The sequence below is a fragment of the Eucyclogobius newberryi genome, unplaced genomic scaffold (genome assembly GCF_026437365.1).
Source record: "Eucyclogobius newberryi isolate DKJ021-1_F unplaced genomic scaffold, fEucNew1.0.hap1 SCAF_17, whole genome shotgun sequence".
In the NCBI taxonomy this organism is placed as follows: Eukaryota; Metazoa; Chordata; class Actinopteri; order Gobiiformes; family Gobiidae; genus Eucyclogobius; species Eucyclogobius newberryi.
Window position 1 is genome coordinate 19,138,598 of NW_027315801.1, and position 26,012 is coordinate 19,164,609.

At 43.6% G+C, this 26,012-nt stretch overlaps 1 protein-coding gene and 1 long non-coding RNA gene across 2 annotated transcripts in view; both read left to right on the top strand.

Annotated features, from left to right (window-relative positions):
- LOC140363582 (uncharacterized) overlaps positions 1–24,233 on the top strand; it is a 123,318-nt gene extending 99,085 nt beyond the window's left edge. The window contains 9 exon segments of the mRNA XM_072450216.1: positions 1,304–1,450; positions 7,469–7,548; positions 8,720–9,800; positions 13,918–14,964; positions 23,066–23,135; positions 23,212–23,402; positions 23,452–23,894; positions 23,897–23,991; positions 23,993–24,233. Of these exon segments, the coding sequence (XP_072306317.1) occupies positions 1,304–1,450; positions 7,469–7,548; positions 8,720–9,800; positions 13,918–14,964; positions 23,066–23,135; positions 23,212–23,402; positions 23,452–23,894; positions 23,897–23,991; positions 23,993–24,233 (3,395 nt within the window).
- LOC140363041 (uncharacterized) lies at positions 22,494–23,016 on the top strand. The gene is made up of 2 exons (XR_011927129.1): positions 22,494–22,826; positions 22,973–23,016. It is a non-coding gene; the product is annotated as an uncharacterized lncRNA (long non-coding RNA).
- Positions 24,234–26,012: the final 1,779 nt, after the last annotated feature.

A 26,012-nucleotide genomic window follows, 5' to 3' on the forward strand; every position in this document is an offset into this window, starting at 1 on the left:
TAGAACTGAGATGAACCCTAGTCCAGTTTTCCCACGATAAGCAATGCTCGTGCTCAGGATTCTGCTAAAGCAGTTTGTAGAGGAAAAATTATAGCCATAGCCTCTGCAAAACCGAAACAAAGGCCAATGTGAATCCTCAAATGCTACAGAAGGTTAAAGAGATGACGGAAAATAGTTGAGAAGGTTCTTGATACCAGACAAAGTAGTTATGAGAGTCAGCGTTTGAATCCTTCTATAAAAAACGTTTCTCTAAATTGTCAGGAGATAGATGATGATATAAATTCCTTTCTGGACACCCTCAATTTGCCCGTTATGTCAGATGGAAATTCAAGGTGCAATCAAAAGATTAAAGAACAACAAATCTCTGAGGTGAACCCATCGCTCCTAGGAGTGGTATAAATCTTTAAATCAGGGGTGTGCGGCCCGAATTTCAACGCTCAAGGTGGGTCGACCATATGTAAAAAATATAAGAAATAAAAAGCTTTGTATTGCCTAGTGATAGTTATGTGTGAACACTGTTGCACAAATGTGCAGCAGGTGAAAGACTGAGTCCATATTCATGCATCAGCAGCAGGAACAGGAATATGGACGTGATATTATTTCTGATATGAAGTGTTACTTAATATGCACAAACTTAATATGAGCTCACTAGTTTTATAGCTTAAGCTTATCTTATTATTCATGTTGTGAATCAAATGAGTGCTCGCAGCAGTCTCACTCTGTCATGTTCATACTTCATACTCTGAATGTGGTATTCACACCTCAGTTCTGTCCAAATTTTTTTTTAACAAAAACTTCCAAACTTAATCCACAATGATAAACAGGATTAATTAACAAATGACAAATACAAGATCACGCCAGACGATCCCCCTACACATAAAGAATTGTATACAAAACAACAGAAGAAAGCCGTAAAACGCTAGCTAGCCTTATTTAAGATAAGATAACCTTTATCTGTTTCACAATGGGGAAATGCCATTGTTGCAACACAGATTAGGCACAGAAGCAAATAATAATAATACAAAATTAAAATAAAATACTCTTCTATAAAACCTTTTATACTCTTAATAAAAATAATTTATTGAAAGTGCTTAACAAATTTCAGTCTGTAATACAAGTAATCCTTATAACAGGCCTAGCATATGTACTGCTTTGTATAATCCCTCATTTGTCCAGAAGTGGTCTTCTTTTTTCTGTGGCAGTCATCTGAACACTTTTCTGTTGAAATTAAATGGCTTCGACTGCTGTTCGACTGTCAGACATTTGGAGTTTCAGAGCGGTTGTCTGTCTGTGCTCCTGCCAGGTTTTAACCCCATGTGGGAAGAGACCCTGGTGTTTGTAGTGCACGTGCCGGAGCTAGCCCTCGTACGCTTCCTGGTGTGGGACCATGACCCCATCGGACAGGACTTCATCGGCCAGCGCACCATTGCCGTCAACAGCATGCTGCCAGGTAAAACCTGGGTCTGTCAGACTTCCATTTGTCTGGGCTGTAGAAATGAGTAGTTCTTTCCACTCTCTTTGTCTTTCACTTATGGCTGGGGAAATGTGAATAGTGCCTTCTAATTTCCATGTGCACTGCAGCATGATTTATGACTACAGCGGCTTAAACAGAAAAAATATGTGAAGTGGACACTGCAGGTGAATTGAAAACAAATCTTAAATTAATTATTAATAAATTACTTAGTTTAAATTTTTATATATATATATATATATATATATATATATATATATATCCATTAAAACTTTTGTAATTTATCATGTAATGGTTTTGTATAAAAAAATAGTGTATTGAGTCTGTTTAAATGCATCTTTCTCTTAATTTTGGTTGAATTATTTGATGCAAAAAAGGTACATAGGGAATTTTCAATACTTTGGTATTTAAGATAAAACTAGGTATTACTGAAAATTGGCATACAACTTGTGCGTAATTTCATGAGGTTAAAACTGTATTAAATCAGGCTTAAACAGCCTTTAAAGTTACAGTATTCTATATAAATCTGTAGAGAAAAGGGATATAAATGAAATAATACATATTATTCAACACAGAAGTTGGTTCTGGGCTGTACGAACATTGTGAGCATGAGCGAAATGACCAGCTCCAGCTCATGTGCTGCCCACACTAGGACAACCATCGCAGAGCGCTCAAAGGCCTCACACCAGGATTCTTATGGGTCATTACCAAGGACAGATGAAGCGGTCCGGGCGTGTGCGCTGGATCGTCTGCTCCCCTGATCTGGATCATCTGCTCCCCTGATCTGGATCATCTGCTCCCCTGACTCTGCAACTGCCCTTGGACACCTATCTAAACACTTTACTCTATCTCCTTATATGGATCACAAGTCAAGTTTATGCTGTGGTCAGCGCTTCCTGGTTCTGGACCCGGTTTAGTCTTGGTTTAGTCCAGAGGTCCGCAACCTTAAATGTTCAAAGAGCCATATCGGACCAAAAAAACAAATGTGTCATGAGCCACACAAAATGAAAAGCCTTATATGAAGGGAACACAGGCTGTAAGAGAATATTAGCTGTATTAATCTGCTATCAAAATGACTCTTCTACAAATACATCATGAGTGTTCCTTTTCCCTGCAGCGCACCCTGGAGAGAGAGACGCACCACGTGACCTCTCTGCTCTACCATATTTGTGCTTTAAGTTTAACTTCCATTACAATGTTAATGTATCATATTTTGTTGCATCGATGAAAATATAGAAATACAATTAAGAAATCAGAATTGCGGTATAATTTTATTTTGAGGATTAGGGGAAAAAAACAACACACTCCTCTTCTCTTTCCCCCCTGATCCGGGCAACAGCATAATTGAACACTGCAATTATATATTTGATCACTTCTTGTCCATCAGAGTTGACATACCTGCAGAACAAAGCTGCATGTTCGATGTCGATCACACGACTCATCACAGGCAGTTGAGTTTGTTGGAGCTGAATAATGTCCTTGATGGTGGTCGGCTGCCTTCAGAATGTTTTCCTTGGAAATGGCAATGAAAGCAAATGATTCTTCCTTCAATCCTCTGTTATCATCAGCTTTCTTTTGTTCCAGTTTGTTTACAAGGCACCTGCCTGGCACAGCTCCGCCCATGTGTGCTGCGCTGAAACGTGCGTCGCAGGCTATGACTCAAATCTTTGTTGACAGAAATGTTGAAATTGAATATTTATTATTAAAACGTTTACAGCATAGGAAAACGTTAGGAATGTTTGCGTCATGTTTGTCCTTTGACAGAAACTATATTAAACAACAAATATATCTCCATCCCCCATCTATTTTCATACATTTTGGAAAAAGGTCCTGGGAGCAACTAGGGGGAGCTAAAGAGCCGCATGCGGCTCCGGGCGGCTCCTGAGCCGTGGTTTGCCGACGCCTGGTTTAGTCAGAGCCGAGTGGGGAAAAGCCCACATTCCCCTTGGTGAAAGCAAGTTCTCTGTGGCGCCAACTCACGAGAACAGGTTATAAAGTAGCCCTGTTTCACACTCTTTGCTGGACACCCTCGTGCATGGAGCTACTCTGCCAAGTGCTCCAGTATAGGACACCTGGTACTGAGGGTGACTGGGCTGTGCTGACTTGCAAGCTTAGAGAGAAACGTCTAATTGTGGAACCTGGATAAATCTCCACCAGTCTCCATCGACATCCACCCAAAATGTTGTCATATAGTCTGGCACAGCACAGACTTGACAGCACAACAAGAGACAACCTCATCAGACCTCACTCTGTTCCGGAGCTGACCACCAAGCACAAGTGTCCAGCTGTGACCAGGACAACAGGACAACAAGGACTGCTCTGCATCGTGACACACTGCCTGCTAATTGGTTGTGATCAGGCTAAGCGAGGACAGCACCATGCACTGTGGTCAGCAGAGAGTGGTTAGATCCGGACGTCAGGCTGTCGGTCCCTAAATGGCTTTTCCTCAAGTTGTCCTGTCCACTTGCCAATCTGCAGTACCCCATCTCACTGGCCCAGTCCATGTAGAACAGGTGACCAACACCAGAAAACGTGGTCAAGAAGAGGTGGAGATGTCCCGCAGAGCTGAACATGTAACAACACTGTGTCTTGCCTTTGTGATTAGTTGCTGCAGAGTGCACTTTCATCCTTGGAGAATAGAGCGTAGCCCTTTGGACTTTTTTCCAGTCTGCCTGGATTAAACCACGACTGAACCAGGTTCAGAACGAAGAGGTGCTCAACACTACGCCACAGCTTGCACAGCCATTGCAAATCTGCTTGTATATTGTATATACACCTCCTGTAGACAGACTCATCCTCGTCCGACATGAGCCCGATGAGGGTGGTGTCGTCCACAAACTTGATCAGTTTTACGGAGTCATGGCTGGATGTGGAGTAGTTTGTATACAGGGAGAAGAGCAGAGGAGAAAGTACACAGCCCTGTGGGGCTCCTCTGCTGATAGTCCGAGTGTCTGAGACATTCTTCCCCAGCCACACGCACTGCCTCCGATCCGTCAGGAAGTCAGTGGGGAGTCAGTGCTCCCCCTGCAGGTGGAGTCAGTGCTCCCCCTGCAGGTGGAGTCAGTGCTCCCCCTGCAGGTGGAGTCAGTGCTTCCCCTGCAGGTGGAGTCAGGCACGTTGAGCTGGGAGAGCTTGTCCTGGAGCAGAGCAGGACGGTGTTGAATGGTGGGGGAGGACCAGGCGCTCAGCGTCACAGGTCTGTAGTTATTATGTCCAGTGATCCGGGGCTTCTTGGGGACAGGGACAATGATGACTTGAAGCTGGGACATGGCATGACTCCAGGAGGTGTTAAAAATGCCAGTGAAGATAGGGGCCAGCTCACCTGCGTCTGGTCCAGCAGCTTTTCGAGGGTTGGATTTCCAAAATAGTCTGCTTACATCCTGCTCCTGAACTGTGAGAGTGGTGGGCGAGGTGGAGAGGTCAAGCCACCTTTTCCCGTTGAGAACCATGTCCTCCTATTTGGAGGGGCCAATTTTCATCCCAGCCACTTCACACTTTGTTGCATACCGTCCTTATGCCTGTTGCAGGTTCTGGTTTGATGAAGCCATCAGGACATCATCATTTGCAAACAGCAGAAATTCGACCCTGTGGGCCCCAAATGCGACGCCCTCTGATCCCTGACTGCGCCTAGAAATGTTGTCAACAGAATAGTGCTTTTCTACCGTCAAGACCCTCAAAGCGCTTTACATCAAGGAATCATTCACTCATCAATCACTCATTCACACACAGTCACACAGTAGTTGTTCGCAGACAACTTTATTGGCAGTGGCAGAAGTCAAAGGTTTTCTGTAAGTCTCCACAAGGTTTTTACACACTGGTGCTGGTAATTTTGCCCATTCCTCTATGATCTCCTCTAGAGCAGAGATGTTTTGAAGCTGTCACTGGGCAAAAAGACTTTCAACTCTCTCCAAAGATTTTCTATGGGGTTGAGATCTGGAGACTGGCCAGTCCAGGATCTTGAAATATTTCTGACGGAGCCTCTTCTTCGTTACCCGTGCGTTGTGTTTGGGATCATTGTCATGCTGAATACCCAGCCGTGTTTCATTTTCAGTGCTCTTGCTGATGGAAGGAGGTTTTCACCTCTTCTTTCTTTCCTTTATGCGGATCAGTTGTCTTGGTCCCTTTGCAGAAAAAACGGCCCAAAGCATGATGTTTCCACGCCCATGCTTCACAGGAGGTATGGTGTTCTTAGGATGCAACTCGGCATTCTTTCTCCTCCAAACACAACAAGTTGGGTTTTTACCAAAAAGTTCTATTTTGGTTTCATCTGACCTCATGACATTCTCCCAATCCTCTTCTGGGTCATCCAAATGATCTCTAGAAAACTTAAAGGCGTAATGGACGATTTTTCGGCGATTTGAGAACTCAGGTGGAAGTGCACATGGGGACTGATACAACACACACATGCGTTTGTTTATTAGCGCGGTGGATCGCATCGCATCTCTCGTCTCCCGTAGATTTCCGTCTCTAATGAGCCAGCTCATTCTCCGTCTTAATTTTGTCCCGTACACTGAGGGAACTATATTAGGATAGATCCATGCGCTTAGACACGCGGAAACGTGCTGCTCTCCTGGGGACGAACCGACGAGGCTGCAGGTGAGCGGTAGGTGCATCCTATGACTGATACGTGGCAGGACTAATCGGCTGTCCACGCCTCTAGGAAATGAGACTCAGATTTGGGCAAAAAATCATCCATTACGCCTTTAAGAAGGGCGTGGACATGTACTGGCAAGGGGACATGTCTGGCACCATCTTACTGACGGTAGCCTTTGTTACTTTGGTCCCAGCTCTCTGCAGGTCAATCAATAGGCCCCCCTGTGTGGTTCAGGATTTTTTCTCACCGTTTTAAGTGATCATTTTGACCCCACTGGGTGAGATCTTGCGTGGAGCCCCGGATTTAGGGAGATTGTCGCTGGTCTTAAATGTCTTCCATTTTCTAATAATTGCTCCCACAGTTTATTTTTTCACACCAAGCTGCAGATTCAGTCTTCCCAGCCTGGTGCAGGTCTACAATTTAGTTTCTGGTGTCCTTTGACATCTCTTTGGTCTTGGCCAGTGTAGAGTTTGGAGTTTGTCTGTTTCACTGTAAATGTTGTGTACATACTAAGTCTATGTTTATCTTAAAGTAAATTTGAAGTGTTTTTTCCTTTAATGCATATCTTGCTTTTGTTATTGTTCATTGTTGCACCGAATCACCAAAGCAAGTTCCAAGTCTGGGAATTTTGACCCAAAACAAACCCAGTAAAGATAAAAAAAATCCTCAAGACGCAGCTGTTGAAGCAAATAATGATATTGACTAAAGTCTGCTCAGCTCTGAAGTATCTGCGGGTCCCAGACGGGCCCCGGGGCCCATCGCCTCCATTTTTGGACTTTGTAAACTAAATATACCAAAGCCACTTCCTCCACCTGTTCCTCCATCGCTCAGCTACACAGGGAAACACAACAACCCCTCTACTGCACATGTGCTGGACGCCTCGGACGTGCGTCTGCTGGTGACTTTATTTTTTGGACGGCCTGGAGAGTCTGCCTTGTACAGGCGTCCAACTCCTGCATCGGGCACGAATTGGACGCAGCAGTGTGAACGGGGCTTTATACTGATCACAGGGGCCATTAATACAGGTAATGAGTAGAGGACAGAGGAGCCTCTTAAAGAAGAAGTTACAGGTCTGTGAGAGCCAGAAATCTTGACCCCTGCCCTAGAGCCACCAGACGCAACTGGCCAGTTCATTCGACTTTCCTCGTAAAACACCAATGGTACTTGTCGCTGTGGTGTCTCCGGAAATGATGTGGTAGGTGGTGATGATGACTGAAGTGAATACTGCCTTTGCCAGAATATCCCACCTTAAACTATTGGGTGAATAGGGAACTATCTGACTCTTTTGCATTTTTGTTGGAAGAGGTCATAAGTTTATGTAAAACCAATCAGTATCCAACCAAGTTTTGGGTGCTGATACCAGAAACTGTTGAAAAGATGTATTGATGTTTCCTCTTGTGCAGGCTATCGTCATGTCTACTTAGAAGGTATGGAGGAGGCTTCCATCTTTGTTCATGTGGCATTGCATGACATCACTGGTAAGGTAGGTATCTGAAGAGTAATTGGTGATGTGTCTATCAGCACTGCACATGTAGTGCTTTATACTCCCTGTTACTGATCCTCGTGCTGAGTGTGAGCGGCCCATTGTGGCTGCTGTGTGTCTGTCCCGTCTCCTCTTTCCACCATCCTTCGCTCTGATCCTTCTCCTTTCCTCCTCTGTTTGTACTTTCAGTGGAGCTCACTTTTGCATTGACAGGCAGCACATGTAGGAGCCCAGCAGCTGCCTCTAAACTCAGGTGTAGTGATACCCAGACAGAACTCTGCATGAGCCACTGATCTGAAAATCAAGGCCAACTCATGCTTTCATGAGTTATTATGGCCCAAACCACCTCCACCATCGACTCAAAGTAGATCCAACGTGTTTCCTTCCCTAGGGAAGGGCCTTGACCTCTACTTACACTGACCTGCCTGTGCCTTAGCATTTATTTTGTACATTTCTGAAGGTGTATGTTTTGTCACATACTGAACAAATGCTGGATAGAACATGAATCAGAATTAAAGCTAATGGCAATCACACAGTACACAAAGTTGAAAGATAGAAATATGAAGTATGGCATTGTAAACACCTTAATTCAGAGTTATAGTTCACTCCAGACCAGTCCGCTACACTTGGGATTGTAATAAATCCATTAAAATAAGTTTGTTAAAATTCTGTGTCTTTGTCACCCTCGATTGCCTCTTCATAATTGTCTAGTGTGTGTGATCACAGTGTGATGATTGGATCTACTTCAACATTACAGTGCATTATGCAGTGAGTGTGTGTCTTCATCCAAACCATTTGTGGTCAGTGTTCTCCTTGTTCTGTGTCTTGACTCAGCACATCCATGTCCTCCAGCCACACACAATGAAGATTTTCCACTTAAGTAGCTCACACATTTCTGTATCATGTTATGTATTAATTTTACTCAAAGAAGACACAGAATGCTCACTCCCAAATGTTTCACTTTGAATCCCAATGGCATCCAAAAGGCCGGATTTCAGCAGAATGATCTTGTTCTTTATATTTATTGATTATGACATCATACTTCAGGTAATGTTGTTGAATAAAACATTTGAGTGTTGCTTAAGACCGCACGCATGTACACTGAATAGGTTCTTACTACATTAGAGTCTCTAACTGGCTTTCTTTTGTGTTTTTATTTTTTATTTTTCAGGCCAAAGCAACCACAGGCATAAAAGGCCTGTTTCACAGAAACCCAAAGCAGTCTTCTCTGGACAGCACTGCTGCTGTGCAGCAGAGTCATAAGCACCCATTCGGGTCCCACCTGCTGCGCCGCACTGCCAGTGCACCCACCAAAGGCCACCCCAAGACCAAGAAGGGCTTCCCAGAGATGGCCACTGACACCAAAGACTACAGCTCGGAGGGTGCCAGTGATGAACGGGAGTCTGCCTCTCAGCCCACAGCACTGCAGCAACACAAGAAGAACCTGCACACAGCCCCTCAGGTCAAGAACCCCTGGGACCCCCCTGGTACCAACGGTGCCATCCATCTAGATGAGAGCAAAGGTAAGGGCTTGATTCACACTCAACGGCCTATGAGCGAGCCATTGAAGCGGGCAAGTCGGCTGCGCTTTCACGAGCCCCTGGACATGAAACTAGGTGTGTTTGCCCGTGTGGCTCTGAACAGTTCTGGCAGAGTGGGCATGTCATCAAACTGCATCACGTGTGTCATTGGCTCAAAAGAGAGTCCAGAGACTAAGCGTAAGGCTGTGAAGGCGGAGGAGGGTAAGCACAGACACTGCTTGGACACTGCAAGGAAAAAACAGCTCTCTGAGTCAGAGAGAGAGGCTCAGAAGGTAGAGCTACAATGTCAGTGCTCCCCACAGACTGTCCTCAGGCCTCTATCTGTCCCCAGACATAAAGACAGACAGACTGTGGGGCCTCATAAGATCACCTGGTCCTGCAGTGTTCCCCGCAGATGCTTCCCCAACACTGTGACCCCCGACTCAAGCCCGACTGCAGAGTGTAGGGCCGACCTGCGCTGGCCCCTGGCCCCTCCCCACTTCAGCACTGAGCAGCTCTTCACAAACTCCAATGTGGGAGAGGCTCTTCTCACTGACAGCAGCTGCCGTGACAGTGGCAGTCTGAGCAGTCTGGATCCTCCCCCAATGCTTCCTCCGCGCTCCGTCCTGGACAACCACCAGAGAGCTGTGGGCACGCTGCAGCGTGAGATGAACGCTCTGTTTGCTCAGAAAATGGAAGAGTTACGCCATAAATCCCCCATGTTTTTTGCGGGTAAGAAAGAGTAGCTGTAGAGTCAATAATTAGAGCAAGTGTAATGTCCATAGATTGTGCGTTACCCTTTCACCTTTAGTTTGTTCCTCCACCGTTAACGAAAATCGACTGTTTCAATGATTGACAGGTGAGCTTTGTGACGGCAAAAGTTTCATTATCAACGTCAAAGTGCTAAATTATCTTATGGAAGTTATTTAGAAGTGAAACGACTCTAGTAGCTTTTTATTTCCTGTGAACAGCTCAAAAGGTGGACACTCAGTGAACAGTGCCTTAGGTGCACTCAGTGAACAGTGCCTTATGTGCACTCAGTGAACAGTGCCTTATGTGCACTCAGTGAACAGTGCCTTATGTGCACTCAGTGAACAGTGCCTTAGGTGCACTCAGTGAACAGTGCCTTATGTGCACTCAGTGAACAGTGCCTTATGTGCACTCAGTGAACAGTGCGCAAGGTGCACTCAGTGAACAGTGCCTTAGGTGCACTCAGTGAACAGTGCCTTATGTGCACTCAGTGAACAGTGCGCAAGGTGCACTCAGTGAACAATGCCTTATGTGCACTCAGTGAACAGTGCCTTATGTGCACTCAGTGAACAGTGCGCAAGGTGCACTCAGTGAACAATGCCTTATGTGCTCTCAGTGAAGAGTGCCTTATGTGCACTCAGTGAAGAGTGCCTTATGTGCACTCAGTGAACAGGGCCTTAGGTAGTAACCCCCCACCCCCCCAATGTAGACCCTTGGTGTGAACCTGCCCTAAGGTAGACCCTCAGTGAAGAGCCCCCCTACATTCCGAGTAGCTTTTCTGATGAATATGTCGTTCTTGTATTCCCCACATGCTGAACAGATGAGACAAGTGGTAAGGTTTTTTTTTAACCCAAAGGAAGACCATAATATAGAATAGTGTTCTATTTAGAAATAAATGTGTTTGTCAGGGTCATACCAGTATTGAATATTGGCTGCTTATATGGTATACGACAAAGCTATTCAACTTTATTTTCACTCAGGCTTGATGTCACAATCCGCAATTTTTCCAAACGGCTGGGAAACTCACTTCAAGCTCTGTTTTAAGTCTTATGAAGGATTCAGAATTTTTCCACAAACTAATACAAAATATCAATATCTCACAATAGACAGCAGCTATCTTGTGGTTATTTACAGAGGGCCCTTAAAACATTTCAAATGATGTGAGGATTTCACCAATGGAGTGTTGTGTCTCAGAAAAGTACATGTTTCATATGACTCATTGAAGCTAATTGCTAAAGCACAGGACTAGACCTAATCTGCATCGCAATAATATTTTTACTCTGAGCACTAGATAGTAAAGTAATGTATGTATTTAAAGATGAAATACATAATCCGAACTTTTATACAGTTAGATGTGTCGTTAGCTCTGCGCTGTCTGAGTCACATCTACAAATATTCATTGTTTTTATTGTTCTGTGAAGCATATTTGAGTGTTTTGAAAAGTGCTATAAAATCAATCATATTTTTTTTATTATTGAATAAATGACAGGTGAATGCCTCCAATTTGTATTTGTTCATGTTAAACTGGCATTAAACTGGTAATATGTCGAAAATAAATATATTTACATTAAGTGCGTTTGTGTGCTCATATTCTAGCTTTTTATGTTATATTTTATCGGTGATAAAACATGAATGACCATTATGTAATATAGATAAACACAGAAGAAGGTAAAATCATGACCAGAGAGCAAAAAAAAAGAATAGTAATAATTGCACATAATGACAAAACAAGTCCCACATTCAACTCCAATCCAGTCCAAAGATGATCAAATATGTCTAGCTTCAAATTCAGTCTGAATGCCATTTTTTCTGTCTTATTATGTCAAAGGTATAATTTATTTTGTACATGGTGTGGATATTGATCAAATTATTGTCATGTCTGTGTCCTATTTATCATGAGTCACGACGATCTTACGGCATATGGGTCACGATGAACTTTCTGTGTATTTTCTGATTATCTGTGGACTAGTCTAAACAATCTTAAAGCGGACGTCATATCAACGTCAGGCCATTTTATCAGACCCAAGCAACAGCGATATAAAACACAGATAATTCTTGTGAAGAGTCTAATCTCAGCTGCAAGACGAACAACATGCCGCTGTTTTGCCTGTTTTTCCATGTTTTCATCAAATAAAGAACTTGAGAACGATCTTCGCCTCTCGCAGTCTGTATAGACTAAACTTCGACAGAATTGGAGGAGGATGCGGGTCTCTCATCGTGCTTGGAAAGGTAACATCTGAATTTTGCTCTAAACGATTCCCTTCTGGATGTCGGCTGACGACGCAGAGCGTCCAGTAACGGTTCAGCTGGGAATGATGGGAGAACAAGGACACCGAGCTGAGAGAAAGACAAGAGGAGACGAGAGAGAGACAAGAGGAGACGATTGCCAGTTTATTTTTGCCTTACCATTGTGACTGAGACCATTCAACAAAAGTAAGGCAGAAACCTCTTGTATTTATTACAAAAATCTGCACATTGAAAATGCTAAATTGTTGAAGTTTGCCAAAACTTGACCTAAATTTTCCACATTGCACAAGTATGGATTTAGTGAATGTTAGCTCATTAGTTTAGACCATCAGTTGGACTGATTTAAAGAGGAGTTGGACTCCAAAACACGTTAGACGTGTAAAAGTACGTACAATCAGTTGAACTGACTTAAAAGGGAGTTGGACTCCGGAAAAAATAAATAAAAATAAAACGTGTGACGTGTAGGTAACTAAAGGGAACAAAGAAAGTTATTACTTGGCTTAAAGCATTCTATTGACAAGATTAACTACCCTCTGTGGCTAGGTGAAATTTTTATTTATTTAATTTATTTTTTCAAGTTTGTATTCAATTAAAATTTTACGTTTTCTTTTTTAATTTAATTTTTAATTTAATTTGTTTTTCTATTTGTATTTTAAACCTTTACATTTTAATTTGAATATCATTTTTTCCCTAAACGTATTTAATTATTATTGTTATAATTATTGTTCGAATTATAATAATAATAGTTATAATTTGTATTATTTGTTTTATTGTTTTGTTTGTTTTTGAAATACCACTGACTGCCACACTTTTTATTATCAAATAATAATAATCATCAAAAAATAAGAGATAAATTAAATTAAATGGACCTTATTCCATTCAAAATGAATAACTTTTTGAAGGATCTAAAACACAATCCGTGCAAATGAACAAAACCCAAAGGAAGCAAAAAAGCAAACAACACAAATGAAGAACCTCTTCCAAAAATATGCAGAGAAAAGATTGATTAATCACAGTGATGAAGCAGTGGCTCCCACAGAACAACAATGGAATTGTATTAATGAATATCATCAATCTAAGGTCCTACATTACAAAACACATCAGATTTGGACAGTGAAAGGAAAAACTGTTGACAAAAAGAAACTGAAAGAACATGAAGAAAAATTATCATTTTCAGTGAAACTACATAGAATGGCAAAAGACATTTTAATCAGAAAAGAGAGACTATTTTTGACCAATATTCAGGTGAAACCAGAAGAGCGTCAAACAATCAGAAAAAACAAAATGAAACAGAAAAACAGAGCCAATAAGCGCATCCCTTTTGGAGTGAAAAACAAAGATGAAGACTCTAGAACAGAGGAAGAGAGCAAGCAGGCTGGGGTACAAAGTCAACGTCATGGCTATAGCGCCCCCCCACTTCTGGCCAAAGGAGAACTGCAGTGCCCCTCCTTTGGAAACGAACATCATAGTGCATATGCACAACTAGCGAAAGAACTGAAGAAAATTATGACAGAAACGGAACAAGAAAAAACAGCCCCCCACACTTCTACTCCAGCAGCTCCTCCCCTGCAGTACTCATCCATGGATTTATCTCTGATAAAAGATACAACCAGAACCATACCACTGCTGCCAACGAAACATGCTGTAGTCTTGGGTTCTCTGACTATGGTCCCGTCAGAACCCACTCAAGAACAAAGACAGATGCAGGATTTGAAGGAACAGGTGTTAGCTCTGACAACATTGGTTTCCAGCCAAAATCACATCTCCAAATTTATGCTCGAGCAAACAGTGGCTCAAAAAGAACAACTTGCCACCAATGCATGGTCACCACCTGGATTGGTTTCGGACACAGATGAAGAAAGAAGATTACAACGACTACTGGAAGAAAAGGAACGAGAAGTGGCGGCTGATGTACGCAGGAAACAAGACGAAAAAAAACTTGGACAAAAGGGGGAAACAGTCCTAGGAACTGGGCTAATAGAAGCTAAAAGTAAGAAGCAAGCACAGCAGAAACTCCACATTCAAAGAGGAGTGGAACAACAGAAGAGAACGGGTTCAGACCCATTTGTGTCAACACCAAATCAATATGTGGTGGGAGCATTCACAGGAATGGTGGATGAGCATGGATACGACAACGCTTTCTTGAGTGGAGAACTTCACCCGCTCCCCGTACACAAAGGTACCAAGGAAGAAGAAGATGAGTTTTCTAGCACTAAAGAGGCTCCTCCTCTCGTTGCACCTCTCCAAATGACTGCAAGTAACCAAGAAGTGTACCAACCATTCGCATTGAAAGATCTAGAAGGGCTGATGTTAAAACTGCCCAAACTGACACAAGGTGCACCGGCCTTCCTCAGAGCATTGACCATGAATACAGCGGGCGAAACACTTTGCTGGGGAGATGTGTCTGCAATTCTTATAAGAGCAACGGATGAGAATACGGCGGCCAGGATCCGTTCTGAAGTATCCAAACAGATTCATGCTCCAGTTAGAGCATCCACATTTGCCACCTTAAAGCCTCAGTTAACTCAGGTACTTAAAGGAATGTATCCCACCTGCCTTCCTGACGCACTGTTGGCTCTGGAAATGAAAGATGATGAAGACTACTTTACACATAAGCAAAGAGCTAAAGCACAGTTCCATGATGCAACTGGAGAGCCCATACAACCTGGTACTGTCAACACTCTCATGTTCTTTTCTGCTCTGGTAAAAGGACCTAAATGTGTCCAGGATCAGTTGGCTGATGTTGTGGGTCTTTACTCCAAGACAGAAAAAGAGTTTGATGCCAACTGCCAACATCACGTTACTAACTACCTGAAGGGAAAAAAAAGGACGGAAAGAGGATATGGAAAAAATGAAATTGGCAATGATCAAATTACAACTCAAAAAGCTCCAAGAAGAGGTGAATGATAAAAAGAAAGAAAATAAGTTTGCCAAGGTAATGACTGTGGCAACAGAAGAGAATCCAGTGTTAGACAGTGCTCTTTTATTGAGTTGCGATATTATACAATGATTTAATATGATTTTTAAACAGTTAGTATGTTTTTGGGGGGTTTACGTTCTATTATTTTGTGAGGTTGCGTCTGGCGTCTCTTTAGTGTGATCACATGTGGATGTGATCAAAAGGGGGAATTGTGGATATTGATCAAATTATTGTCATGTCTGTGTTCTATTTATCATGAGTCACGACGATCTTACGGCATATGGGTCACGATGAACTTTCTGTGTATTTTCTGATTATCTGTGGACTAGTCTAAACAATCTTAAAGCGGACGTCATATCAACGTCAGGCCATTTTATCAGACCCAAGCAACAGCGATATAAAACACAGAATTCTTGTGAAGAGTCGAATCTCAGCTGCAAGACGAACAACATGCCGCTGTTTTGCCTGTTTTTCCATGTTTTCATCAAATAAAGAACTTGAGAACGATCTTCGCCTCTCACAGTCTGTATAGACTAAACTTCGACAATGGCAAGAGTTTTGAGGCCCAAATACATAGTTCTAAAATTGAGAGGGATGGCATTGTCTTCAGTGCAACACGACAGTCCAAAAACATGTGATAGTGGTTTACCTCTTCGCGGTCATGGTTTCTCGAAGTTAGCATGGGCACTTTGACGTGACGCATTTTCCCCACTTATCTGGCAAAACAAGGCTACCTTCTATTTCCCTTCTATATTATTTAGTTTTTAATATATTTAGTGGGGTAGATCAGCAATGCATCGATATTATTCCCCTTGAAAGTTTTGATTTATAACCCTTGATAAAAAATTCAAGGGTCAGAGCTATAATGGTCATTACTGTGTTACATTTCTTGGGTATTATATCGCCTTATTTGTAAATACCAAAAAGTCCTGTTTCTCCAAGTCAAATGATTATTTCAACATATCAAAGCTTTTCATGTGATTATCTTTTACAATCTGGTGAAAAACATTTATACCTTTTGTAATCCAGACCTTGACTCTCAGGTGGTCATAAACTGATAAAGTGATTTTTAATAAAGGAATCCAGAGACTGGTAGATGTTGAAATTTACCATTTTAAGATTATTTTTTTTAGTTTGTATGTTTTATGTTTTGAATAAGCACAGATATTACTCAGGGATTCTTAACTTCCTCCAAATGACTCAAGCGTCTGTCGTCTGCCACTAAAGCCTGCACAGGAACCCCCGGCACAACATTACTCTCAATATCTTTCCAATGAGCTTCATACTCTAGATCACACAGTACAGCAACGCTCGGATTTGAGCTAAAATAAAGTATTTTTTCAGATCGGGTAAACCCCAACCTCCTTTTTCTTTTGATAGTTGTAGGGTTTTGTTTCGGCCATACAAAGCATTTAAATGTATAGGTCTTTCTAAAGGTCAAAGGGGCGAGAATGAGATAAATTCATTGTTTTGTACATTTGATTTGTATCTAGACATTGGACCAATTTTTTGAAGACAATGCATCACATTGGGTATGGACATTTCTGATTTGTTAAATATAATAGATCATCTGCAGCAGGCAATTTTATGTTCCATCCCATCAATTGTAACACCATAGACTATTTTTGATTGTCTAATAAAATGGGCCAATGGTTCCAAGTACAAAGCAAACAGGAAGAGAGACCAAGCAACGCCCTGTCTCACGCCCCTTTTCCAGGGCCAGTCGATCTGTCAGGTAAACGTTCATTTGTATTCTTCATGTTGGACCATCGTAAAGAGCCCGATCATTTATTTTTATTAAGCAGTCTATTTGAAATGGGTTTCGTTTTACTTTCAATAAGCTTACAGGGCCTTACAGAGTCAAAAGCTTTCTGTTTTGTTCTTTTTGTATATGATGCATTATGTGTAAGGATCGTCTTCTGTCTGTCTTCTGTTAATAAATCCTGTCTGATCTTTGTGGATTCAATTTGGGAGTATTTGTTCCATTCTTTTGGACATAATTGAGGTGTATATATGATCCACATTCAGAATATAATTAGTTCTATATGAGGCAGTCATGTCGGTCGTTCCCTTCTTTAGGTATTAGAGATATGATTACTTCTTTGCAACTAGGACGGGTCAAAAGTCAGGTTAAAAGTCTTTCAAAGCGACACCACTGCTGCAAAACTTGGTTTTAAAATCATCAATTGACCCATGTAATCCCAAAGAACAAGGATTAGAGATGAGTAAACAAGGGAGACACCAGCGTCCTGGGACCAAAAAAACAACCATCTGATGGCCCTTCATTGGAAAACAGCCCGCATCACAAAATAGTAAGGCTAACTCCTCGCCGGTCCGGATGGAGACTCTCTTCTCTGAGAGCAACATAGCTCTGGCAGTGTCACAGACCGTTTCTGCTAAATTGCAAGCAGACAGAAATGACCGGTGCACGTTTTGAGGTAGTTCAGCCGCGTGTTACATTATTCTGTTATGTTACATTATTCTGTTATGTTACATTATTATGTTATGTTACATTATTATGTTGTGTTTACATTATTCTGTTATGTTACATTATTATGTTATGTTACATTATTATGTTATGTTACATTATTATGTTGTGTTTACATTATTCTGTTATGTTACATTATTATGTTATGTTACATTATTATGTTGTGTTTACATTATTCTGTTATGTTACATTATTATGTTATGTTACATTATTATGTTATGTTACATTATTCTGTTGTGTTTACATTATTTCTCATTTCCTCTAGCATTTGAGGATTCCCCCTCTTGGCATGTTCTACCTCCAGAATCTTTAGTTTTTCTTGCAGATCATTTAGCTTTTTTGTCTTTGTTTGCTTTTTTTATTTTAAGGTTGAATGGACGATTTTTTTTGCCCAAATCTGAGTCTTATTTCCTCGTGGCGTGGACTGCCGATTAGTCCTGCAACGTATCAATCATAAAACGCACCTACCGCTCACCTGCAGCCTCGTACGGCTCGTCCTCACGTTTCCGTGTGTCTAAGCGCATGGATTTATCATAATATACTTCCCTCAGTGTATGGAGCAAAATGAAGACGGAGAAAGACAGTTCGAGCTCAGAAGAGACGGAAATCTACGCAGACAAGAGATGATGCAATCCATCGTGCTAATAAACAAACGCACGTGTGTGTTGTATCAGTCCACACGGAGGCTTGAGTTCACCGAAAAATCGTCCATTGCGCCTTTATTATGGACACATACGAAACCTCCGTGTTGGATGAACCAGATCCAATGTTTTAAGTGTTATAGCAGAATATGCTGATTTTCAACACCTGTCCATAGGGCCTATTTAGAGTTGCCCATTTTTACCTAACACATGCTTGTTTGGACGGTGGGAGGAGCCAGAGAACCCGGAGGGAACCCACGGTAACGCGGGGAGAACATGCAGACTCCACCCAGAGAGATCATGTGATGTTGGTCTGGTCCAGGAATCGAACCAATGATCTCCTTTTTGGGAGGCAAGAGCCTTTGCCACCGTGTATCTTTTTTGCCAGGCTTTAGCAGTGTCCCAGAGGATGGGAATTTCCTTGAACAAAGGGTCATTAAGTAGGCTGGCATTGACCCTCCAAATGTTTTCTTGTCTTTCACAGTCAACAGTAATTTACTGCTCCTCCAGTGTCCCTTGAGTTTTACACGTGTAATATAGGTTGAATGTGAAGAGTCCAATCATTGCCACAGATTAAGACGTAAACACTGCCATGCATCACTGCACCCGGACCCCAATTAGAGACGCATGGCACGCGTCTTCTCAGGAGCGCCTCGTATGTGTGAGAGACAGGAGCGCCTCGTACGTGTGAGAGACAGGAGCACCTCGTACGTGTGAGAGACAGGAGCACCTCGTACGTGTGAGAGACGGGAGCACCTCGTACGTGTGAGAGACGGGAGCGCCTCGTACGTGTGAGAGACAGGAGCACCTCGTACGTGTGAGAGACGGGAGCGCCTCGTACGTGTGAGACGGGAGCGTCTCGTATGTGTGAGAGACAGGAGCGCCTCTTACGTGTGAGACGGGAGCGCCTCGTATGTGTGAGAGACAGGAGCACCTCGTTTTGTACGTCTGAGAGACAGGAGCACCTCGTACGTGTGAGAGACAGGAGCGCCTCGTACGTGTGAGAGACGGTAGCGCCTCGTACGTGTGAGAGACGGGAGCGTCTCGTACGTGTGAGAGACGGGAGCGTCTCGTACGTGTGTGAGACGGGAGCGTCTCGTACGTGTGAGAGACGGGAGCGCCTCGTACGTGTGCGAGACGGGAGCGCCTCGTACGTGTGAGAGACGGGAGCGCCTCGTACGTGTGAGAGACGGGAGCGCCTCGTACGTGTGAGAGACGGGAGCGCCTCGTACGTGTGAGAGACGGGAGCGCCTCGTACGTGTGAGAGACGGGAGCTCCTCGTACGTGTTGAGCTGCGCGGAACCGTGTATCCACATATGAACATTGAAGCCGGTAAGATCGCTGGCTTTATTTGAACAGTTTTAAGCTGGGGCTGCCACGTGCGATGTTGTGATGGTTAATGTGCTGCGGGCGTGGCTGCGTGTTAAAGGGGCGTGGCAGCGTGTTAAAGGGGCGGGGTCAGCGTGGTCTTGTCTGGGTTTTTGGTCTAGGTGTAAATATGAATGAAATAACTTAAGTGTTATGTTGTGGTGTGATGTATTTGGTATTAAGTAAATACTAAGACAAAGTAATATTGCTTAATTGCTGCATTCATTAATTGGAGTTCATATTTTGTAATAGTATTTTGTATTTGTATTCTGCAGTTGTTAAATATGGTCTGGTGTTTATTGCTGCTAATATTTTGATTTGTTGTGTAAAATATTTTCATATTCTATTTTTGATACTGCTATAGTACTATAAGTTGATGCTTTATAGTGGTTCTAGTTGACTTTTATGCTAGTTTTTGTAACTGTTATTTTACACTGTTACTTAATTATTTACACTGGTGTTTTGTCTGTTTGAAGGTTTTTACCTGACTTTTGATGCCAATGGATCTGCAACATTAAAGAGTGGAAAAGGCAAAACATAGTATCAGATGAAACGGCTGCTTTGACCCTTGACCCAGACTGACTCTGTCAACAATACTCAACATGCTCTTGTTGTTAAGTTGAGTCTTGAGTTGTTCCTCAAGTGATGTGTTAAGCTATAGTTTAGCTGCTAGCTCGTGGCTCGTAGCTTGTGATTTGTGAGTTGTAACTTCTGTTTAAAAACAGTGAATAAACCAGACAAGTTGAGTTTATTTCACTCTGCAGTTAAACCTTGTGTTTGATAGTCGTCCTTGTTCATGTGTCTTCAACTTAATTGAGCCAAGTAGCTTGTGTTATGCTGTTATAACATTATGCAAATATGGCATGGTTCAGGTCCGGACTCATTAGGTCTGAACCTGAACCTAAACTTCTGGATTCGAATCCGGACCTGAACCTGAACGTGGGTTTAGGTCTGTATCCCTACTCAAGTCCATAATATTGGTATAGAAGGTGATACACATTCAATAGAGTAAAAACCTTTCCTTTACACTGAAAACTTTGTTCAAAAGTGTTCAGTTTGAAATCAATATTGCAACTCCCTCTTGTGTTTGCCTCTGTGTGATGAATAGTAAGATTTTTGATCCCCGTCAGAGGGTTATAATAGTCATTGCATTGTTTTATTTCCTGTTTATAACTTAGGGTTAGGCTGCAGAGCCTCGGCGCAGCTCTGCAGCCTAACCCTAACCCTAACCCCTAACCCCTGACCTTAACCTTAACCCGGCGCGGTCAAATAGCGCAGCAGTTTCAGGAGCCGCGGCACAAAATAACATGGAAGTTTCGGCCGCGCGCCGCGGCTCTGTAGACACTCCCTATAACTTGTGTAAATACCTATAAAAGTTTAATTTGATTTTGTTTTATAATCTGGTGAATAACTCTTATGCCTTATGAATTTTAAATCTCAGGTTGGTGGAATTTTGCTTTAATTAATTTTGGCTATAATTGTTTCATTTACATGATTTGATTAGTGATTTCCAGACTTTTAATTTTTAGGAGAGACTACGTCATCACTGATACTCGAATTACCAGCACAGGAACTCCACAGGGCAGTGTACTTTCTCCTCTGCTCTTCTCCCTGTACTCAAACTGCTGCACCTCCAGCCATGACGACACCACCCTCATAGGGCTCATCTCGGACGGGGATGAGTCTGTCTACAGGAGGTGGACCGGCTGGTGTCCTGGTGCAGCGGTAACAACCTGGAGTTCAACGCCCAGAAGACAGTGGAGATGATCGTGGACTTCAGGAAAGTCACAGCCCCCCAGCCCCCCCTCACCATTTCCTATCTCCACTGTGGACTCCCTCCACCTCCTCTGCACCACCATCACCAGGACCTCTAGTGGGAGCCCACCAACAGCTCCTCATCAAGAAGGCCCAGCAGAGGATGTACTTCCTGCAGCAGCTGAGGAAAGCTGCCGGTACAGATGATGGTGCAGTTCTACACAGCCATCATTGAGTCCATCATCACCTCCTCCATCACCGTGTGGTACGCTGGAGCCACAGCCAGGGACAAACAGGGACTAGAGCACCTCTGCTGAGAAGGTGATCGGCTGCAGACTTCCATCTCTGCAGGACCTGTAGGTCTCCAGGACTCTGGGACGAGCAGGTCGGATCACAGCCGACCCTTCTCACCCTGGACATGGACTATTTGAGCCACTCCCCTCAGGCAGGAGGCCACTCCGCTCACGCAGGAAGCCACTCCCCTCAGGCAGGAAGCCACTCCCCTCAGGCAGGAAGCCACTCCCCTCAGGCAGAAAGCCACTCCCCTCAGGCAGGAGGCTACTCCCCTCAGGCATGAGACTCTGGTCCATCAGGACCAGAACCTACTGCCACAAGAACAGTTTCTTTCCCTCGGCCATGGACTCATTAACTTAGTTACTTACTAAACACTGTCACTTTATAATTTAACCATAACTTAATCCATCACTCACTGCACTGGTCACTTTCTGCACTACATCTGTAAATTTTGTGTATATAAAAAGCCTATTTTATTTGTATCCTACATCAGATTTAGATAGTTTATCTTTAATGCATGCCCCTCTTGATTTTATATACGTTGTTTTTATCATTGTTCATTGTTTTATGTTGCACCGAATCACCAGAGAAAGTTCCTATGTTTGTGAATTCTGTTCATTGACAATATCAATAAACCTTTTTCAATTCTGATTCTGATTCTGATTGTTAGAGGGTTTTGGGGGCATCTTGAAAAGCCCAACGTGGTTGAGCTTGTGTAGCAAAACACAACAGCTGGGCAACAAACCCGACCCGAAATGACTTTACCGGTTGGCGGTAGCTGCGAACATACTCATCTGCCAGTAGATGGAGTGCTAACACCAAATCCTGATGAGGGAACATCTAATTTATAGAAAGTGATGTGTCCTCTAAGTACATACATGATTTTAAGTTCTAAAACAAGTAAAGGTACTCAACAGCATGATTAAAGGCCCAACATTACACATAATACAGAATATGTGCCCTTTATGATCCATTTGCTGTTTAAGGAGCTTGTGTATTTCACATGTTTATGCAAATGGAAAGAGCTTAACATACAGTAGATGTTCATAAACTCCTGATTCCCACCATAAGCCCGTGTGAAGTGATGTGTGGGACCAGAACCACTGCTTTATAGTACATCCCTTCATGTATTTTCCAAATGTTTTTTCATGCAAATATCTGTTATTTTCCTGCAAACAGTTTCCTGACATGCTGTGTCCCTTAAGTACTCCCTGCCTAAACTATTTTTCCTCTCTTTCACATGCCCACGCTTCTCTCTGCTCCTAGTGCAGAAGTGAGAGGATGAGCAGAGCCAGGTAAACTGTGCATCGCTCTCACATTCACATCAGGCCTTTCATCTACACCTATTCTTTTCCACAATCTCCTCGCTCTATGAGAGATCCTCAGCCTGTAGGGTCAAAATGCTGTCTTTTACTGATGTTGTCTTATCTTTACCTTTCAGATCAGTGCCCTGTCCAGAGACCAGCTCATTTCTATGCATTCTTTCTTCAAGAATTCGACAACACTGCTGACCAATGTGTGACCCTCATTCCAGAAGGCGGCCTGTCCTCTCCCTTCTCCAGGCCCTTTGTTGCTAATGTCAAACATCTGCCCTCTTTAGCCCTGTTGGGGTTCCCCCTGTGTCTCTCCTGAGAACAGGGAGACCAGACAACTTTGTTCAATCATGCATTCTACCAGCAGATCTCCCAACCACATTGAGTATGGCCCTGCCCAGAAGCAGCTGGAACTAAATTCACCTGAAAAACCAGCAACAAAATTGCAGAAATACAAAAGATCTGTGCTACTGGAGCCCAGTAGAACCCGTCTTCCTCACAGCCCTTACCCCTCAGCCCTGGAGAGCCCTGTTCCACAGGGGACTCCCAAGGGCCCCGGTGAGAAGTACCAAAAGTGAAGGCCATGTGCAGACAGCACCCCCTCCAGGAGGGGTAGTGTCAGTGCACCCTCAGGTCTGCATTGATGCTACTCTGTGTGACCGGCTGGAGCCTCCCGACAAGAAAAGCATGTCCTCGTCCCCCAGCCTGTCCTCAGGTGACGGCCATCAACCTGTCCCTGCCCAGCCTGTCCTGCCAGATCCTCCCCATGCCCCCCTTCTCACCTGTTCCTCTGCAACCGTCATCAAGTCCGACGTCAACATCCAGCACACCCTTGAGTACTGCCCTCTGCAGTCCTCTGAGGATTCTCTCAGCAGACTGTCCCAGCAGTGCCACACTCTTTATAGAAGGGCTCCTATGGTCAGGGGGAGGGCCCGACCCCAGCCTTCTCAGATCTCAGATGACATCTCTGCACGCTTTGACAGGAAGTACAGCAGCATCAGAATAAGCTTCATTGTTGGAGATGCTCTGAGATGGGGCCGTCCTGACGCTGCAGCCGCTCACCCCCGCTCACCCCCGCAGACCGGGCCACTCCGGTGGTGTGTGAGTCCCAAGAGGACTCTGTGGATGAGATGCTGGTGTGTCGAACATCAGAGCCGCGTGCGTTACATTGCCAAAAGAGCCAAGAAGGCCCAAGAGAGGCAACAGCTCCAGGGGCTGTGCTGGGGTATTGTTGGCACCCATATAGTGGAGCGCGGGAACCCGGTGGGTGCCAGCCTGGTCTTCCTGAGCCAGCTGGCCCCACTAAACTCCCTCTTTCCCAGGGGCTCCCAGACCTCCACTGATTCTGACAGTGGAGTATGTCACACTCCACTGCTGAATCCTCCCTAAACCTGCTTCCACAACATGTCCCGTTCAAACTGTATGCAGCAAACACACCAGTCACTAGTCTGTCTGTGCGCACACAAGAATACAGACACAATAAACAAATAATGCAAATAATGTACTGTTCTTGCAAAATTGAAATGATGTTTGAACCTAAAAGCTCACTTCATTTGGACTGGCTGGAATTACAATGATGGAACTATTCTCCTGAAAGTAACTGTAAGAGGTGCTTGACATGGTGGTTATTTTCTGAATAAAAGCAATGTTTTACTGTTAGATACTAGAACGTACTGTTTGTGTGAAATGATGCACTCATGTTTGTGCTGCTTAACATAAGCAACAGTAGCAATAGAGCAGGTGTTTTTTTCTGTGATTTTATTATGTTCTATTACGTTTCAGATTGAATCTGCTTTTTCATCAGCAACACTTCCCAAGGGCCGGTTGGGCTAAAGCTAGTGTACTGTTAGCCGCTAGTCTGCTGCATGTCTCTGCAGGGCTTTTTTATAAGATTTCTTAATATTGAAACTGTTTAAAAGTATCTAGTGTCTGCGATTGTTCCGTTGTGATGAAACCTGGCATTCATCCCACTTAAAAGCATGTTATTGTCAATCTGCGGCATCATTTGCACTTTGATGCCAGTGATTTGTGCAAATTAAATACAATGAGAAATACAAACTCGTTGCGTATGACTGAAATAAATCAAATAAGATTAATTATAAAAAAAGTGCTGTTCTTTTATTTATATTAGACTAGCCTTTAGTGTAAATGTGTCCTCTGCATTTGGCCTGACCTTCAACTAGGGCCCCTGGGGCCGACCCATCTCCAGGTCTTTGAGCTCCGGACGGTCCATGTCAGCCTCCTACCAGGCCCGTAGGCCCAAGGGTGAAGATTATAGGCTCCTAGCACGTCTCAGCTCACCATCAAAACAGAAGCACCTGGGGCCTCATAAAAGAGTACCTAATCCTGCGCAGCACCTGTACGCACTGCTCGTCCAAACTGCCCTGGGCCCGTCCTGAGCCCGCCCTGAGCCCGTCCTGAGCCCGTCCTGAGCCCACCCTGAGCCCACCCTGAGCCCGCCCTGAGCCTGCCCTGATATACCATATATGGCTATGCAAATCACGAATTGAACATATTCATAGGTCTTCATAAGAGCGAGACGCTGTGCTGCAGACGGACGAGAAAAGGCGGAAAAAGAAGAAATTTGCAGAGACGGAGGTGGAGACACCAGTCAAGTCTTTAAACGGAAACCTTCACAAGGCGCTGATCTGAGGACGTGGCCTGTAGCGGATTATTAAAAACAATACACAAAAACTCAGGACCCAAATGCAATTTGATGGTCTTCTCTCCTCTATCAGTAATCTGTCATATCTGAGCCTGATCGTGCCAAAAGTGCACAGGTCAGACAAAAGTGCACAGGTCAGACAAAAGGGCACAGGTCAGACAAAAGGGCACAGGTCAGACAAAAGTGCACAGGTCAGACAAAAGGGCACAGGTCAGACAAAAGGGCACAGGTCAGACAAAAGTGCACAGGTCAGACAAAAGGGCACAGGTCAGACAAAAGTGCACAGGTCAGACAAAAGTGCACAGGTCAGACAAAAGTGCACAGGTCAGACTAGCCTACACGGCCCGGCGTAAGAATCCTCTGTGCACAAAGTGATCAACCTAAACCTAAATCCTATGAAAGAATGTACTGGTAAACCATCAGAACAATATCTCTTAAGGACGCTAAATGAAATCCTTTGTCATGAGACGACAGACGAGGTGCGGCGACCTCGAGAGCCCCGT